Source organism: Labrus bergylta, chromosome 16 (assembly GCF_963930695.1).
Source record: "Labrus bergylta chromosome 16, fLabBer1.1, whole genome shotgun sequence".
Taxonomy (NCBI): Eukaryota; Metazoa; Chordata; class Actinopteri; order Labriformes; family Labridae; genus Labrus; species Labrus bergylta.
This window is the reverse complement of record NC_089210.1, coordinates 22328619-22347380: the sequence shown is the minus strand read 5'-3', so window position 1 is coordinate 22347380 and position 18762 is coordinate 22328619. Positions and strand designations below refer to the sequence as shown.

General features: G+C 40.6%; 1 protein-coding gene across 2 annotated transcripts; it reads left to right on the top strand.

The window, feature by feature from the left end:
- Positions 1 to 1780: 1780 nt before the first annotated feature.
- On the top strand, positions 1781 to 17062 carry srl (sarcalumenin). Of its 2 annotated transcripts, XM_020648384.3 has the most exons (7): positions 1781 to 1899; positions 10310 to 10405; positions 11158 to 11253; positions 11981 to 12016; positions 13068 to 13184; positions 13501 to 13734; positions 13824 to 17062. In XM_020648384.3, the coding sequence occupies exons 1-7, from the start codon at positions 1839 to 1841 to the stop codon at positions 14633 to 14635; spliced, it is 1452 nt and encodes a 483-aa protein (XP_020504040.1). In that variant the 5' UTR covers positions 1781 to 1838; the 3' UTR covers positions 14636 to 17062. The 2 variants fall into 2 exon arrangements, with proteins under 2 accessions (XP_020504040.1, XP_020504047.1); XM_020648391.3 differs by lacking the exon at positions 11981 to 12016.
- The last annotated feature ends 1700 nt before the right edge of the window (positions 17063 to 18762 follow it).

Sequence of the window (18762 nt, the reverse complement as noted above, 5' to 3'; positions counted from 1 at the left end):
TACACATGGAAAAATACGCAAACGAACACCAGTGGCGTTCGTTTGTAATTAACAAAGAATAATTGTTAACCAGCTTTGTTTTAAAAAAAAAAAAAGCTCAACGAAATCACAGATTTTCTCATAAACTAATCATAATGCCTTTCAGCCACATCCCACCACCAGAGCAGCTTCCTCAGGATTGAGACGGTTTAACGTGCGCTGCATTGTTTGGACATGCTTCCCAAAGTCATTTGGGATGCAGAGTCCTAAGTAGAAAAACTCCTGCCATATTTTCGGATTAATTTACAGTTGAGATGTTGATTCCCGTGGAATTGTGCGATTATGTTCAGCACAGTGTGTCTGTTTTGGTGTGATAAAGCTGTAATCCGCCTAGCGTTTAGCTGTGTGAGGGATTCTGGATTGACTCAGGGGGGGTCTTTATGTTGCAGACATACCCTCTCATCTCCTCAGCTCTCATCTCTTCCTCTCTCACACAGTCTTATGACGATAACAACATGGCAGCCAAGTGAACATTGTGTCCTCCTTTTTTTTTTAAAAAGAGTTTGAAAGCTTCTTCTAATGAGGCCCTCGTTTACTTAAGACACATTTACCCCTTACAATGTGGATTCAAAGGAAGCTAAGTTGTTGCTGTCATTTAATCATAACCCTTTGTTATACAATGCATTATTATAGCTCATAGTGAACAGTGTAATTCCTGAATAAATTAGCTTAGCACAGCTAGCCTGGCTTTTTGCAAAGGTGACAAAATCTGCCAAAGAAGCATCTCCAAGCCTGAACTTTAACACGATGTATCAAGGTTTATTTTGTGTTTTACAAAAGGTTTAGGCAAAGAAATATGCCAAATAACTGAGACTAAAATATCCACACATCCATTAGCTTAAATGCTTGATTTGATTAGCCCTCTCGGTCATAGGCTAACACATAGCTATAGACAACCATTCTGTCATTTTCTCATCACTTACGCTCATTCTCTCAGTTTCAGGGTAGTTGAGAATAGATTGAACAATGCAACTCGGACCCAAAAAGGACCAAACTGCTATTTTAAACAGTCTTATTCATCACTCATGAAGAATCTTTGCCATGTAATATGTCAACAAAGGCTGTTTCAGCAGCATGCAGGTAATTGCTTCACCTGACACCTACACCTGGCATTTTCAGGCTTTCAAAATAACAATTTAGAAATACTCAATCATGTTGCTGCTGGTCTCCTGTGCTTCTGTATGTCATAAAGAGGCATTCATAATCATTTCAGTCCTTGTCATCATAGCCAGCTAAAACTTGTCACTGAAGTTTTAAACTTTCCAAACCACCCTTTGATTTGTCGGTTTAACAGGTACATAAACAAGCTTTCTGCACATCTTAAAAAAGGCTTCAATTTATCTTTAATGTAATTTGAGGCAAGAAAGTTAAAAGAAAGTTACATTGTAAAATGCAAATGTTTCTTTTAATAAAAGTCCCTTACTGCTTATCTCAGCAATTTTACCCCTGGTGTCCTATTGTCCTCCCTTTAGATGTGGTAATCATTTTAAACATTTACCTGATCCCTGTTTCTGAAACACAAATGAAGTAAATTGTCAGAGAGAAGTTAAAAAATTCAGCACTAAGATAAAACTCAGGTCGCTGTGCACTGATGCCCTGGCCCAATCTGCGACCTCTCTAAAAATGAGAGTCAGCTGCTCAGTCCCTGTGGCATGCAGTGACTTCTGCAACACCTCAATCTCTGCCCCTCCACCCGCTGGCTCTCCCTGTGCCCCGCCTATTCTCTCTGTGTGCCCTTTAACCCTCCTCCCTTGGTATATATAGCCTGTGTGACTATCAGAGTTCTCCTGGCAGCCATCATGAAGAGTACGGTCTTGATCTGCTGTTTCCTCTCCCTGCTGCTTTTGCAGGCCACAGCAGGTAAGACTTCTTGTCAGACTTGTGGGGGGTAGCTCCTGTTTTATTGGGGGGTGGTGCACTATAGAGTTATGTTTGTGGACAAGGTAAGGGCTGCTGAATGAAATAAGAATGTGGTGTAAGTAAATGAATGCTTGATTTATTTGTTAGCTTGATAATACAATGACTTGAGGGAATCAGAGGCATTCATTTAAATGATATTGATTGTGTTAAAGTCGTACAAGAGTAGCTAGAACTGTTTTTTTCTTGAGTAAATTATGGAGGTAGCTTGACCAGGGTTGACTGCTTGAGGCACAGTGTGTTGAGACGGTGACAGCCATGGTGACACCAGCCGAGGATAGACACAGACAGAAATGTTATCCAGGTCTTTCTTTCCCAATAAGCATGGCTATTTAAATTCTGTCACAGTTTATAATTAAACTCTGTGCCCGGTGGTCGAGGTGGCGCTTATTTGTGCTTTATTATCACTTAAAAACTGCAACGACACAGCAATGTAATGCTTCTTGATGAATGAACAAATGTGTAACAATTCATTTTTCTGACTTTGGGATGTGAGGTTTATTCAAACTATGGTTCAGCCTCTGCTCTAGACTGACAGCATGTCAGCTGTCTTAACGCATGACACCAGCTGATGGAAAGACTCAGTCTGACCAAGGAGGAAACAGCCATGCAGGAGCTTAAATGGACACTGGGCATTTTGTCACTTATAGGTCTACATTCATAGATGTGACCTCTTTGCTTCATTCTTGAAATTACTTTCAAAAACATGTTTTGGAGAACTTAATCCAGACTGGAAATACCTGCAGGGGGCATCATTTAAGAAAATGATAATCCACAATATCATAAACTGCAGGGATCATTACAATCCCATGATAAAGTCGATCACATGGCACTCATGTAGTTCAATGTCAGAGTGACAACAACCTTTCCCAGATTACCCGTTCTAAATATGTGGCCTGGTGTCTGTGTACGGACTGGAGCTTCGAGCATTACCCTTGTCCGTCACCCTTGTCCGTCCTTGGGGTGGCGTTCAGCTCTGCAGCTCGAGCCCAGGCTTCCATATTCCAGGCCGCTGTCAGGTGTCTAAGATTGGAAGGCCTCCTGAAACCTAACACTAGTCACTACAGTTCCTCCCTCCGATTTACTCCCCCTTCCCCCTGAATCCTCACCCCTCCCATCCCCACGCTTCCCTTTAGATACACTGCACAGCTGCTGTCACTCTGCACTGTCACAATCGCCATTTATTCCCAGCAGTTGGCCTTATAGGGACATGCATTCTCCAGGCAGGAGGGGCCGGGCTTTGGCTGCAACTCATGGCTTCATTCTGCATTTCCATGCAGGTGTCTTTCTGTGGTCTCTCAAACGACTGATTGTGTCAAATGTATATTGATTTTTTTTTGTCGACAAGCACGCAGAAATTATGAGTCCAGTCCCACCAGGTTATGAAACATTTTGAGAATCATGAACTCCTTGCTACTCAGCGGGTAATTATTTATTCAATTGATTGGTTTGATCGCCGCCAGGGACGCCGTTGAAGTATCTAACTCTGCAGAGTGGAGCAAAGGGGATAATCTCCTTCCAAAGGACTGTTAAATCGATTTGCTATCATTTCATCATAACTTATCTAACAGCTCTAGGCTGTACAGCTTTTCTGCTCAAAAGCTAAAACATGAATGTTTTATCCTCACACTCAAACTCAGAGGATTCTGGGCACAATTTGTAACGGCGTTGCCTTCATGTTGGCATGGTAATCTTGTTGTGAAATCTTACCCACAATTCTGGCACATGTTTCTGATCCCAACCACATTGAAGTCGTAATCAGCTGATCACATCAAATGCATTTACTGAGTTTAGTGATTGCATAGCATTGTCTGCAAGCAAGGACAGCATGACAATGAGTGGAAATAGTGGACATCCCAGACTTATTATATGAGCAATGCTTTGAATGACTCTGTGTGTATACGTAGGCAAAGTTATGTTCTGGTGTAGCAGTGTGAAGACCCCATTGGCAATCCCCGAGTGAATTTCTGAGACGTCATCTAAGTGTGACCTCTTTTGCATTTATTCATGTGAAGTGAGAAATAACGTCCATCTTTCATGACAAATCAGTGATCGTTGAAAAACCTTTATGTTCTTTGTTGGCGCGTAGGGGTCGACCTTTGTTACATGACCAACCTGCTCATTTCCAGGGTTTTATGTCAGCCCGTCACTGCTCTGTCATGTAGCAGTAAACACAGGTTTCTATAGTAACTATTAGGTTATTATAAGGTTGCAAGAAACCCAACACTAACTAAGCTGTGTTCAGTTTCCGTAGTCATCTGTGGTCTTTAAGTGTGAGAGGGATTAAAGAAAGCTGCTAAAGCAGTATATATAAATGTCATTAATGCAAATGTCATCACAGCATATGACTAAACTGTAGCATTAAGGGGTCTTTTTATAGATGGATATGTCACAACCTGTTAGGGATCTTGATTAGATCTTCACATCAGTGTGTTTATACTTGAATGGTAACACTATCCATCCTCGATACAGTAAAAACATATTTAGCCTCCTCACTTTGCACAGAGGGGACATGAAATGTAAAGGCTCACTGTCTCCACGTGTTCCTCTCTGAAGGCATGTGGCATGTCTGGGACATCCCTCCGCTGGTCGTAGTGGAGGGGACACGCCAGTCACACTTGACTGCCCTACTACACACCCTTCCTTAAGACAAGCCCCCAAAGGCCCAAGGGCACTTGATGTCCTTTACTGGCTTCTAAACAGGAGAACAGGGATATAGGCATCAGATCAACACCTCAGAGTAAAGTGCCTTTGCTGTGGCACCTTTCTTTGAGGCCCGTCACTCAAATTCATTTAGTTCTAAGTGACCTCTTAAAGGATTTACAATCTCACATAAGATGGTCTTCAAGGGCTAAGTGCAACCATTAAGTCAATAATGTTGTTGTTGTTTGTTTTTGATGGTAATTTTTTCACTTTGAAATAGAGTACACCAACATTTAGAATTTAATAAGCTGTTTGATGTCAAGTCTGTCCGACTGAAATAAAAACGTGATGTGTGTGATACATGTCGAAAGAAAATAATTGAAAAAGTTTTATTGTCCAGGTGTTTGATTTAGACATGACTGGTCCTCGTACAGTAGCTGTCATTCTGTTAGTTTGTATATTACATAGTCATATCTAAGGGATGTGAATGTCTCTGAGTCTCCTCACTGGCTAATGGCCAAAACCCTAAAAATAGGAGGCAGCCATTCTGGCCCCCTCCTCTGTCCATCCTCTGACCGATTGTGGGTCTATTTCTGACTTTGGGGGAGTACTAGCTCCACAAGTTGTGCCACCTGTTGCCATTCGTGGCCTCTTCTCACCATGCCCTGCACAAGCTCTGCTGACTGCCATGACACCTCTTACCTCTGCTTATGGGCGAATCACGCACATTTCCACAGCTCTAGATTTATTTTAGCATTTCAAGTGTTAGAATCTATATGCTGTGTCCTCCTGAAGTTAGCCGGAGACCATACTAGTGTTTACCAGATGAATGTGAAGTAGATTCTTTGAGTCAAAACTAGTACTTTTGTAAAATATAATCTTCTCTTGGTAAATTTAAATGAAAACAATCACTCTTCATTGATCCTTTTTTCTGGTTGATCCCATGGCCTTCAGTTAATGAAGCCTGAATCCACCTTTGCTCAGGATAATTCCTCTGACGGGATGTGTCAGGCCTGCGGCCCTCATCATGTTCTGTTTAATTCTATTACCCTCTCTGTGCAGCAGGCGGAACATGATCCTGGGGTTTACGCACGCACAAGACACTTGATATATATATTTAGGGCAAATGCACAAAACTGCAGATACATACTGGCACACACAGTCATGTGTTTATAAACACATAACAAGGGTGAGGATGATTTTATAAAGGGTGAAGAGATTTTTGATATTTGCTGCACTTTCAACAAGAAAATGAGCATATGCAAATACTTCTACAAGCTTCTTCTTCTTTTTTATTGTCTAATATATATTGAAATGTTCTAGTTAGGTATTTGTATATCACATTGACAGTTTTAGATCTTTTTGGATCAAAAGTTTGTGATGTCCCATGAACTACGCACGTTTTTGGACCTCATTCATTTGAAAAAAAGTGCTACCTGTAAATTGAAATTCAAATGTATGGCCAAAATGTTCTTATAGACAGTTGCTGATTGACATTCTTTCTGATGATGATAAATAGCCTCCGCACAAGGATCTATAGTAGAGGTATGACTTACCCAGCTGTTGAGGCTGTGGTGGGCTTAAATCCCCAACATTCCCCCTGGATGTCCTGCCACCAGAATGTTGCTCTAAACTGAGGGGGGGTTGTGTGGCAACGGGCTCACTGAGGATACACGGTCCTCCAAGCAGATGTCCGCGCTTCAACTCCCCTGGCGCCTGCAGGGTTAATTTTGAGCACTGATGCAAGGCCTGCCCTGTGCAGGCAACACTACCTCTCTGATCTTTGCAGACCTTTGTAGCAAGGCTTCCATCAGGGATCGACTGGATTGGATGGTGTTAACACGTTCGCAGCAGTTAAGGCCCACTCAAGAGGGTAGTGTTAAAAGACGCGACCCTTCTGAGTGATGACTCAAGTCCCAGAAGCTTGAGTAATCTTTGAGAGCTGCAAGGACAGGCCTGGAGCATTGAAGAGATAGGATATGTTCCTCAAGAGCCATTCTTGGGTCTACCAAAACGCCCAAGCCCTTTATTTTTGCACTGTGTAGGTAGTATGTTCTTTTCCTTAAGAGGTCAAGGGGTAGGGGTCATCTAATCCTCCAAGTTGCCCCAAAATGGAGTGTTTTTAGATACAGACTAATAATGGAGTGGTAGATGTCCATCATCCTTGTCCCATATCTTCACAAATTATAATTAAAAAGGTTTAAATTAGTTGGAATATCTTAAATTAATTGATGGTTGCAATAAGGGGGGAAAAAATATCTATTGACGACTTTAAGAAAACTGTGTTTTGTGAGTTAAAGAAAAGTGCATTTTAGTGTATGAAATGTTACGTTTGGAAATGTTACTTAATAAGTGGTTTCCTGTTTCTAAGGCAAACATTTCAGGTCCTACACTTTAAAGCGCTGGACTTAGGGCATTCGGAAATAGAACTAGCCCAGTAGGAATCATAATAATCAACGCCCTGTGAAACTTGACATCTCTGACAGTGACAGAAACAAACTCGTTCTCACTGAGTGATTCATCCCATCTTGAGCCAAGTCTTTACTAAGTGTTCACTCATATGGCTTTAACTCCTTCCTTTGAAATATTTGTTATATTTTATATTATCACTTCTTCTAAAGGTCATGTTAACCAGCACAGTTAGCATTTAGGCATGTAGCAATCATCTGACTTATCATATCATGGGATAGTGAATTCAGTGACATTGCATGGTTTTGGCAATACAGGCTGTGCACCAAATCCTGTTCAACCTCCTTGAGAACAACCCCTGATAGTCTCTCAAAATCCTTTTTAAGTACTCATTGACATTCATAGATTAGCTGCTGAATCTTTTTAGGGATTGCTGCATTGCTCATATCCTCCTTTTATTCTGACAGCTAACCTTTTGGCTTCTCTTATTCTTGCACTGTGCTGGGAGCAACATTACACAGGATTATTTATAGCAGGTTGACTCGGGGAGAATCAGAGGTGCTTAAACAGCAGCGTGTGTCATCGCTGCAACACTGCAAGGGAGCAACAGTTGGGCTCTCAATTCAGTCATGGGCCATACAATATGTCAATGTGTAGAGTTTTTGTATGGTCTTAATATTATTTATTTTGCCTGTGAAAGTTTTGGAATGCAACATTTTGCTTCCTCTGGTGCTTGATTGAAATTGATCCCCCTGAATGGATTTCTATCCCCACCTCAGTTGGCAGACAACTTTATTGCCTCCATTTGACTCGTGTCGAGTAAACAAACTTATTTGTCATATGATGCAACATCACTTTTGGCCTAAGCGACATGCCAATCTCACTCTTGGCCCCAAAACACATGCAGTCATTGAGCATGTGGCGAGTGGCTGCATACCCAGGGCATGGTGCAGAAAGCCAACTGTGAGTTTTCTAAAATTAATTCACTCTATATATTCCTGTGCAGACCGCCATCAAGCAAGCCTCAGAGACATTTGAAGAGCACAGAGAAAGAGCAGGAAGAGTTCATGATTTCAGAAATGATGCAGCCGTGTTATTGTGTCTTCACTTTGACTGTGCGATTTGTAATATAGTAAACCAAATCTAGCAATTATGAGCATTAATGATATATAAACCACAGTGAAATAAACTCGTCATCTTACATCATTACAGCCTTTTCTGTGATTTCACTGTTGCGTGGTAAGAATACAGTCATAAATATTCATCACTGACAGCCTTTAGTTTCACAAAAACGTGTTACAGATATAGAATAATAGATCTTCAGGTTGACAGGAGTTCAGTCCATTTAACTGCTCTACAGAAAGCTGAGTCTTGATATGACTTTAACTAGAATTTTCTGCTTATCCAGAAACATTGTCACTGTGAGGCTTAATTATAATAATTTTCATATCTTTTAAAGTTCTGTCTGATATTACTTTGCAATCATCAGATCTATGTCCATAAACGTTAACACCTATGGGAAGACTTCAAGATCACTAAATAAAGTGACAGAAATGCACATGATGTGTAAAGAGGCATACATGGACATTTCTGTCAGCAATAGTAACCTGATAAAAGATCTTTTAACTTCCCCACCGAGTTAATCACTAATCATGATTTGTTGTTTTTTATAATGGTGATCACTAAAGATATAAAATGGTATATTAGTATATTTATAAAGCTGTGATTTAAAAGCAATGCAGCTGAGGGGTTAAATCAAGATGAAGTCAAGGATTCATTTACACTATGTTAATTTGTTCTCTGTGCCAGTGGGCTGACCCAAACAGGGCTGTGCTAACAGAAAGTATGCTGATGATGTGTTTGCATAACAAGATCAAAATTTAGATGATGTGTTATCACAATCTGATTTACAATTGGATGACTCCAATTAAGCCACAGCTATCAGATCTAGTATTTCACTAACATGTTGTTATTACTTAAAAGGCCCAAACAACTCTACGGGAAGTGTTAGGTAGGTGGATACTAGGACTTAAACCCCCCCCAGCACATGGAAGTGTGAACGAGAAAGACTTCCCATCTGCTCCTATGTATAACTCAAAGCCTTAGCTGGTTTGCCTGTAGCGGGACTGTGAGGGAGGCCTGGTCTGCGGCACACAAGGACAGGCCTCACAGCACAATAAGTCTGTGATAGGATGGTAAATATAGAAGAGAAAAGACAGAGGATTGTGCACCATTGTCTCATAGTGTATTTTACTGATGGGGACACACAGTCCAGTTCTGAGGTCTCCTCCCCGTCTGATGGCAAATTGGGGAAGTCCCTCTCCCCTCTCTGTCTTTGTGGTGGTCTTATCTTTGCTGTTGTTATAAAGCCCATGGTGATGCCAAACAAATGTCTTTGTCTGGTTATTTTCGGCCGTTGTTTTCTAAATTAAGAACTGATTGTACCAACAGCTGTGATCTAAGCAATCTGATATGTTTGAAAGTGGGCACGACACACTGTAAAGCAGTCATGTTCACACACACACACCACACACACACACACACACACACACACACGCTTCATGTGGGAAGATGAGTAGTACAGTACTTCATGCCCATATGTTATGGGGTGCAAAATGCACACAAAATACTCACCAAATAAACGTGTTTCCTGTGAAGGTAAACAATCCTTAAAATTAAAATGATTTAAAAAACTTGATTCTACTTCAAAGCACAACAAATAAGGATCTCAGAACAGGGAGTAAAGATTCACTTATTTTCTAAGTGGTCTGTGTTGGTACGTATCAAAATGACAGAAATGTAAAAAGACATCTATCACACAATAACCACCAATAAGTAATAGTTTTTTTTGGCACTGTTGCATTGTGACATTTTTGTACTCAGAAAAAGAAAATGAAAACAGATAGATGGAAGTGAAGACATTACTGTACAAGAAGATGTTATCAAGACTCAGGTTGGAAAGCATTAGGAAATGTGTATGGCTTAAATATGGATTATGTCTGGTCAGCTTGTGGTATCCAATGAAAACTGTCTCCCAGTGTTTCTGCCATCATCTCTGAGTTACACTCAGATTCCAAGCAGTGATGATTAATATTAAAATGCAGGATTTATTGATCCATATGCACCAGAAATATGATTATGATTGACCTCTGAAGAATATCTACTGTACATAAAATGTGTGACTGTTTTCAGCCCCAGTGTGAGTTAAATAATGAACTGACGATGGATTGCTTTGCAGCTTTGACCATTAAATTACAGTCTGGGGATTTGAACAATGTTGAATTTATTTATGTTTTTACAGAAGAGGAAGATTTAGCCTCCAGCGTCCTCAGAGACAGATCTCACATTGATGAGACGCTGCGGCTTGCAGCTGATGAAAAAGCAGGAGACTATGCAGGTAAGGTTCAGAGTGGATGCAGTAGATGAATGTTAACAGGGTTTACATAATAAGACATGAAATACAACAAGGAGCTTTAACCAGATTCTTCAACTTTTTATAAATGCTGCTAAATAGTTCATAACTGAATAGTTTTCCTTTTCAGGGAAGACACTCTTTAACAATCTTATAATCTCTGATCTTTTGTTGAAATTATATACTGCATCCACAGACTGTGAGTACTGTCTTTCAGAGCTTCCTGCATGGTGTTTACAGGGGGGGTCTCTCTCTCTCTCTCTCTCTCTCTCTCTCTCTCTCTCTCTTTACCCCACATAGGCTGTCTTACAAAACAAAATCAAATTATTGTCTTGTTCATTATTTTGTTTATCAATATCCTTATTTTGTCTTTCTGGGGTAAATTTACAATACTATTGTCTCTCCCATCTTTTCTGTGCACGAATTGTTGTTTAAAAAGAATTAAAGGTCTCTCCCAAATATAGACGAGGTCATTTCATATACTGAAGTAAATAAAAGCCTCGGAAATTAATTGAAGTGTTACGGTATATGTAAAACATGTGAAGAGTGTCAAAAGTAGACATGTCAAAAGCTGGTTCTCATGGCTATCAATTTAAACTAAGACCTGTACCATAAGAGCCGGTTCATTTGTGCACTATCAAGAAAATAAAAAAGAATTCCCTGTTATGCGCACTGCCCTTCTTTTAATTGCCAAAAAAACACAATTTTTATATTCTCCCTTTCTTCTTGTCCTCCAGCGGCTATCGAGAGGTTGCGGAAGATCTACCACACATCCATCAAGCCCATGGAGCAGGCCTACAAGTACAATGAGCTGAGACAGCACGAGATCTCAGGTACCTCAGGGGCTTCGTCTTCCTCTGCTCTCTGTTCTGATGTGTGGATGTTTCTCTTTTGGGTTGCTTTGGTGACTGATTTGTTTGTACATATCTATTGTACGTTACTCACAACATCCAACAATACATAACAGAGAGGTCTTAATTTTTTTTTTTTTTTATTCAAATCTGATAGGTTTTAGCTTTTACTTTTTTTTGATTGTTATAATACATAAGAGGTCATCAGTATTCTTTAATGTAAAGAAATAATAAGGATAAATATATTCAAATATAGTCTGATTTCAGTTCTAAAAGTTAATGTATTATCTGCATTTATGGTACTTTAGAATATTTCTTCCCTTTTCTTCTGTAAATTTTATACTTTTTGTAATGTCACTAATTGTTTTTACTTTCCACTTTGCATCAAACTCTGCTGTCCAACAGTGATATACGTTGGCTCTTTTGTGGCATAAAGGCAGATACAAACTTACATCGATCGAAACCTTCATACAGACACAATATTCTGTAGGTTTAGCTCAACGCCTGATCTCAAAGGCAAACTATTATTGTACACTGACATATTTGACACATCTGGTCAAATATGGGGCTGGACATCCCACCCTCTCCTGCACATTGTCACTCTACCCCTACCTGTTACTTCTAGAAACCTCTCACCCTCACTCCTCACTCTCCTCCCTTCACTTTTCTGTACTCCAACCCCATCCCCTCCACTCCCCTCATCTAACAGCCTACCCCGGAAGAACCTTCGGGGACTCAGACGCAGGTGGGTGTGGTGCAGAGCTTACCTGTGCATGGCACTGCCTGTGTGCTCAGCCCCCCTCCATCCCCCCCCCCCCCCTCATTTGTCCTCATACATTTCTGAGTCAATTAGATTTTTACGCCAAAATGTCAGGAACTCGACTCCAGACATCACAAAACATTTACTTTCTCTATGTAGTCATTCAAATGTACAACCAGTAATCCCATATCATGCTAAAGAATCAAAAGGGAAGAAATTAAACTAAAAAGAAAAGTGTTCTTGTAACACGTGGAGGGGGTTGCATGTGCAGCTCGGGCTTAAGCAAAGGACAAACTGGTTTGAGGAGGGAGCACCAGTGGGAAAGGGTGATGAGTGTTCAGATAGGACTTCATTTCCTTTTGATTTTTTTCTTTTGTGGGATGGCTTCCCCCCTCCTCTTTATGTGGTGTGGGCAGGGATCTTTCTATCGCCATCTTCTGTTAAATGAAGTGAGATTTGGATCAGTAGGTTTTATCAGAACAAACCTCTGCACTACCACCCCACAACATGTCCACTCACAACACACATGCCGGCTTTTTATGAGACGCACAGCTTGCAGTAGCTTTGCCCTGTTCAGTTGTATGACAAAGTAATGGCCCTGCCTCATTAGTGTGCCACAGAGAGGTCTGCAGCACTAACCCAACACATGTTTCTTTGCCTATCTTTCTTATTTTTCTATGTGCAGTAAAAATATCTCTCTGTGCTCTGGAATGAGTGTGACAGTGCTATTCTGTTGTGCCTTTGGTGTCTGTCAGACTTAAAGGGCTTTTTATCCCCAAAACAAGCCCATGATGCATTTGGAATAGATTGTTAGATTAGTCACACTATCCTTTCATAAGGCACAAAAAGGGACATGGAGACTTTGTCAAATGCTGCATTGTTTTGGCATCCTGTCCCTTTGAACAGCTCAAGCTCTGACACCTTTTTTTTTTATCAGATTCAAAATAAAAGCTCAGGCTTTTTTTCATAATCTACTATTCATCAGTAAACCATTCAGATGAGGTTTGACTCACTGTTCCTTCTCCTTACCCAACAGATGGAGAGATTACATCCAAGCCCATGGTGCTGTTCCTGGGACCCTGGAGCGTAGGAAAGTCCTCCATGATCAATTACCTCCTGGGCATGCACGACAGCCCCTATCAGCTCTACACAGGTATGCTCCAAAGATATCATTTCCAAATAAGCAGCAAGGTAATTATCTTTTTCAAATTTGACCTGCAGCATGTTATTTCCAACTCTTTCTCTCTCTCTCTATCTGATTTCTGATGCTTGCCACTGTCCTGTATCTCCAATAAAGCTGTACAAAGCCCACAAATAAACCTTTAACCTTTGTTGAGATTCTTAAGTGCAAGAATTTGATTATGGTTATCAAGTGGGCAGACACAAAGACTATGTAGTATTAATGGCTATTCCTATGCATTACTCCTGACACATCACACATCTTTTTTTGTTTTCTTGGTATCTTTCAGGAGCTGAGCCTACTACCTCTGAGTTCACAGTTATCATGCACGGGGAGAAGATCCGCTCGGTGGAGGGTATTGTTATGGCGGCAGACAGCTCCAGGTCTTTCTCCCCTCTGGAGAAGTTTGGACAAAACTTCCTGGAAAAGCTGATTGGTATCGAGATGCCCCACAAACTCCTGGAACGTGTGACTTTTGTGGACACGCCAGGAATCATTGAGAACAGGAAACAGCAGGAGAGAGGTAAACCACAGTTATACATTCACTTAGCAGATTTTCATGTTTGAAATGTAAACTCTGTATGAACAGGTTTCTTATTTTCTTCTGTCCAGGTTATCCTTTCAATGATGTCTGCCAGTGGTTCATTGACAGGGCCGACCTCATCTTCGTGGTGTTTGACCCCACCAAGCTGGACGTCGGCTTGGAGCTGGAGATGCTCTTCCGACAGTTAAAGGGTCGCGAATCCCAGATCCGCATCATCCTCAACAAGGCTGACAACCTGGTCACCCAGGACTTGATGAGAGTTTATGGAGCGCTCTTTTGGAGCTTAGCACCCCTCATAAATGTCACTGAACCCCCCCGCGTCTACGTCAGCTCCTTCTGGCCGTACGATTACGCCGCTGACACCAGCCGGGAGCTCTTCAAGCGAGAGGAGATTTCCCTCCTGGAAGATCTGAACCAGGTGATTGAAAACCGCATGGAGAACAAAATCGCCTTCATCCGCCAGCACGGCATCCGCGTGCGAATCCACGGCCTGCTGGTAGATCGCTACGTGCAGACCTTTAAGGAGAAGATGAGTTTCTTCAGCGACCCAGAGCTGGTCTTCAAAGAGATTGTGGATGATCCAGACAAGTTCTACATTTTCAAGTCCATCCTGGCCAAGACCAACGTCAGCAAGTTTGACCTGCCCAACCGCGATGCTTACCGTGACTTCTTTGGCATCAACCCGATCAACAACTTCAAGCCTCTGTCGGCTCAGTGCTCCTACATGGGAGGCTGTCTGCTGGATAAGATTGAGAAGGCGATCACCAACGAGCTGCCTGCCTTACTGAGCAGCATTAACTCTGGCAAGCAGCCTGGCCTGTCCTCCTGCGAGGCCACGGGCTGCGGTGAGAAGCCAAAGAACCGCTACCGGAAGAACTGACGGAAATGAAATAACTTGAGTGGGGGAAGTAAGAAGAGGAGGAGGGGGCCTGGTGGAAGCCAGCCTTGAGTTAGTCAGAATGCCTGTGTTGTTGAGAAGACAGAGGAGAGGATATTAGTGTTTGTTTTGGTCCTCAGGAGAATATGTGGAGGTGCATTTCAGGACTGTGGGGTTGAGGCATACAGAGGGAGGGGTGGGTCATTGTTTGAAAAGGCAGCTTAAAGACTCAAGTGCTGAAGAAAAAAGAAGATGCGCGCCATTCACTGAGTTTGTTACATACACGCCCTCCTCTCTCCCTCGCACATTCACAATGGACTGTCTGGGTTTTGGGGGTTGGGAAAGTGATGATGTGAAGATATATATATATAAATAACAAGAAAGTTCAAATAAAAATTGAATATCATAAGACTGAAACAAGTCAAACACCAGCTCCCATGTATGTGAATAAAACAGGAAAAGTGGAAACAGAAGTTACAAATTTGTTGTTGTAAAATCAGTCAATTCCATAGGCTTCACAGCTGTTTCTGAAGTAGCTTTTTTGGGTGCTAAACACAGATTTTATGTTTGGGTTGTCATCCAAACCTGTGTCATTTACATGGATTAACTTTAACATTGCATGTTAGACATCACATCTTATTTAATAGATGCATGCATTTCCTTCTAACATACAGTTCATGTAATATTTCCTCATGTAACTGAAACCTGAACCAAACCTGCCATGCAACAGACGAGGCCTTTTTTTTATTCCAAGTTTTGTAAACTCATCAGTCCAGGTTGTTGACAACCAGTAAATCTGCTCATTGCTTTACTGATCTTTCTGTTTCTGTTTGCATCTATAAATTTGCCGGTCTTTGGCAGAAATTCAAAACTGTTTAATGACTTTTTCTTCAAAGATAAGCTTCCCAGTATTTTTAAGCTGAGTGACGATACAAATAAAACACAAGAGATATGTTTGGATTATAGATGTCTGTAGACGTTTCTTCTGCAGGTTAGTAAGCTATATTAAATGATTTTTCTGTGAAAACGTTCCAAATAGGCTCCGACGTAGGATACATATGTGCACAGAATAATCCTGCTATACAATTTATACAAACACTCATTGCTAGATTGTGACAGGGGTTTTTCAACTTGTGAAAGTGGGCTGGTGAATTGAAGAACTTTTGAGTTGATCCCTGACCTCAGACCCAAACAGATCATCCTAAAAAATTTATTTACTGTGATACATGTCATAGCTGCAAGTTCTTATGCCAGCCTACCTCAATGAACTTCCAGGAGTATGGCAGGATAAAATAGTTTAAAATAGTTTGACATTTTAGGAAAGAACACTTACTTGAAACCGTAGAAAATTTGATGCTATTCTACTCTCTGGTCTAAGCTTCCTCGTCTCTCCTCTCCTCTATCCTCTTGCCTGTGGGCTTGAAATTGATTTCAGATTTCTTGTCTCTATTCTTAAAATACTTAAAGGAAAGAGGAGAGAGAATGCTTGCTTAAGGAGCTACAGGTGAGGATGCTGAGGTGCACATCTCAGGTAGGAGACATTAGGAGAGGAAGAAATGAAAAAAGAAGGGAATAGAATCAAAAATGTGCAAACTGAGAAATTAAAAAAGGCATTTGTTGATAAGATGCAGTAACGTCCTGCACTCCAGGAAACAGATTTTCCTAGGAAGTCACTTTGCATGGCTATGACTTGCCCTTATCCCCTCCTCATTTACAACATGCCACTTTTACTCTGCCTAATTCTGTCCAGACAAGCAGAATATATAATGTGCTGACTGGAGAGCTTCACAGGTTAGCAGACTTTGTTGCATTAAGACAGACTCAGGCAAACTGTTTCATCGAGTTTTCCTTAGCTAAGCTAACCAGCGGCTGGCTCCAGCTGCATCATTTTTAGGAACCATACAGACATAAAATACATTTTGGTATTCCTTAATGTCAAACTACTTTAAATATTGAGTCCAAAATCATCAAAGAACAGGTAACGAGCACTGCTCCAAATGCATCAATTATGTAGTCATGGACAAATGCAGTTTGAGCTCCTTCTCTGTCTTCTCTCACTAACCACATTTAGAGTGTGTTATACTAAAATCTAAATTATAATAAAAAGAAAGACCTCACATTTGCTTGATTAACCTTTTGTTTAGTTATTTTTTTTCAGTGTAAAAGCTCCCCTGGATGTGTTTAGTACGTTAAGACTGCAGATCTAGAACTTGTCCACTAGAGAGTGCTGTGTAAAAGTGTAAAAAGTTACCCAGCACACTCATTAACTCATCATGGCAACAGTTTGTAGTGGGATGACAGCTTTGGCTAATGATGCTGTAGTGTGTGGTTGTGCTTTTTAATATATTTTGGTATCAGTTATTATCTTAATTTATGTGTACATTAAATCTGGAATGGATGTGTGTCCCATTAAAGCAGTTTTTAATTCACTGTTTCTGTTTTGATTTAGAATTTTAAGTAATTTTGGACGATTGGTCAGAAAAAAGCTTTCTGATCGACAGGGCAGTGACATTTTGTTTTGTTTCTCTTGTTAATTCATGGAAATTTAAACATGAAAACAGGGATTAAAACTTTTTCCAGGCAGATATGTCTTTCTTTACTTCCTTTGCCTTTGGCTTAAATATGCAACTCCCTGCGACAACTCTGCCCATATCCTTGTCCCTGTGTCTTTACTCTGTGTTAACCCTGGTGTTCAATAGTCTGAATGCTCTCAAGGATCCTGTCCCCACTTTTGGATGGTTCGATTCTGTAGCTGCAATGCACCAACACTTTGTCGTGACTGGGAATGGGGAGGGGTGTGTGTGTGGTGGTTTTGCTCTAGTTTTGATTTATTGACAAAGACTCGCCACAAAACACACTGTCTCAAACTCAATGTTTTCTCTGTATGGTTTATTTCAGTTGTTATTAATATCATTGGTGCTCAGATTCTACAGATAATAATTTGTTAATTGAAAATGGATAGAGATAGTAAACTTGAATAGCTTAAACATTGCGACTTTGCATGAATAATAAACTGTTTATTTAAATATCAGTGTACACATAATCATTTTCCCCTGAGAATAGTACTTTTGTTCTTGTTTTATTAATAGTTCTTTGTAATTTCAGTCTTGAATTTGTTGCTAAACAACACAACACATAATGCATATTTAACTAAATGTGCAACTATGCAGATTCACATGCATACACTGAATACTAAACTTGAGTAAATCACTCATCTTTGTATTTTCAAATTTAAAAAATGTTTTGCCAGCAGAGCAGCTATTGAGACTTCCAGTCATTAAAAAAAATATATAATAAAAAGGCTGATGAGCCCCAAAATCTCAGCTCTGTAGATCATGTTCTGATTTAAACAAGGGGAATCTTTCTTCTTTTCCAGGATACACTTTTGCAGAAGGGTGTGCCCAGTCACTCCTGGAGATAATCTCTTTAAACTGTTTATCTGTGAAGCCACTGGGGGCTGCTGTTTATTACTTTTTCAAGTAAAAATAAGCCCTAAAGGTTTCCATTAGACTGTTAGATTATAATGTCTCACCCCTGAAAAGTCACAGTTTTTATCATCTTGAGGCAGCTGGAATAGTGATACTGAATGTAGTCAATGCTGTATACACCCATCCCTTACAGCTCTCAATATAAGTAGATATTTTCACTATATGGGCCTTAATAGGGGCCTTGAGTTTGACTCCTGTGGCTATATTTGAAATTGTATTATTTTTTCATACTCCTCCCCAAAAACGATTATTTTAGTTTGCTTTTTTCTATTCAAAGTCGCAATTTTTCAGTTCTGTGAAATAATGCTTAGACTCCATGCAAAGGGTTTATAGAAGGAGAAGAGGAGAGGGTGGGGAGTTTTGGTGGGTGCGCTCTTTGCGGTCAATAACAGACGTCCTCACCAGTCCACACCGCACCCTTTCACAAACACGTGCTCGTTACCTTTTCAGCTCTTACCGAGTGCGTGCACGTAGGCTACCTCTACCAAACCCCTCCCATCAGCAGTCAGCCCCTCTCTCCTCCCGGCGACTCAACCAAGACACACACATCAGCTCCAAGTTACCGGCAATCACCAAAACGGAAACAAGAAAACAAGTAGACTATATTATTAAATCTTTCGATTAAAAAAATTGGAGCATTAA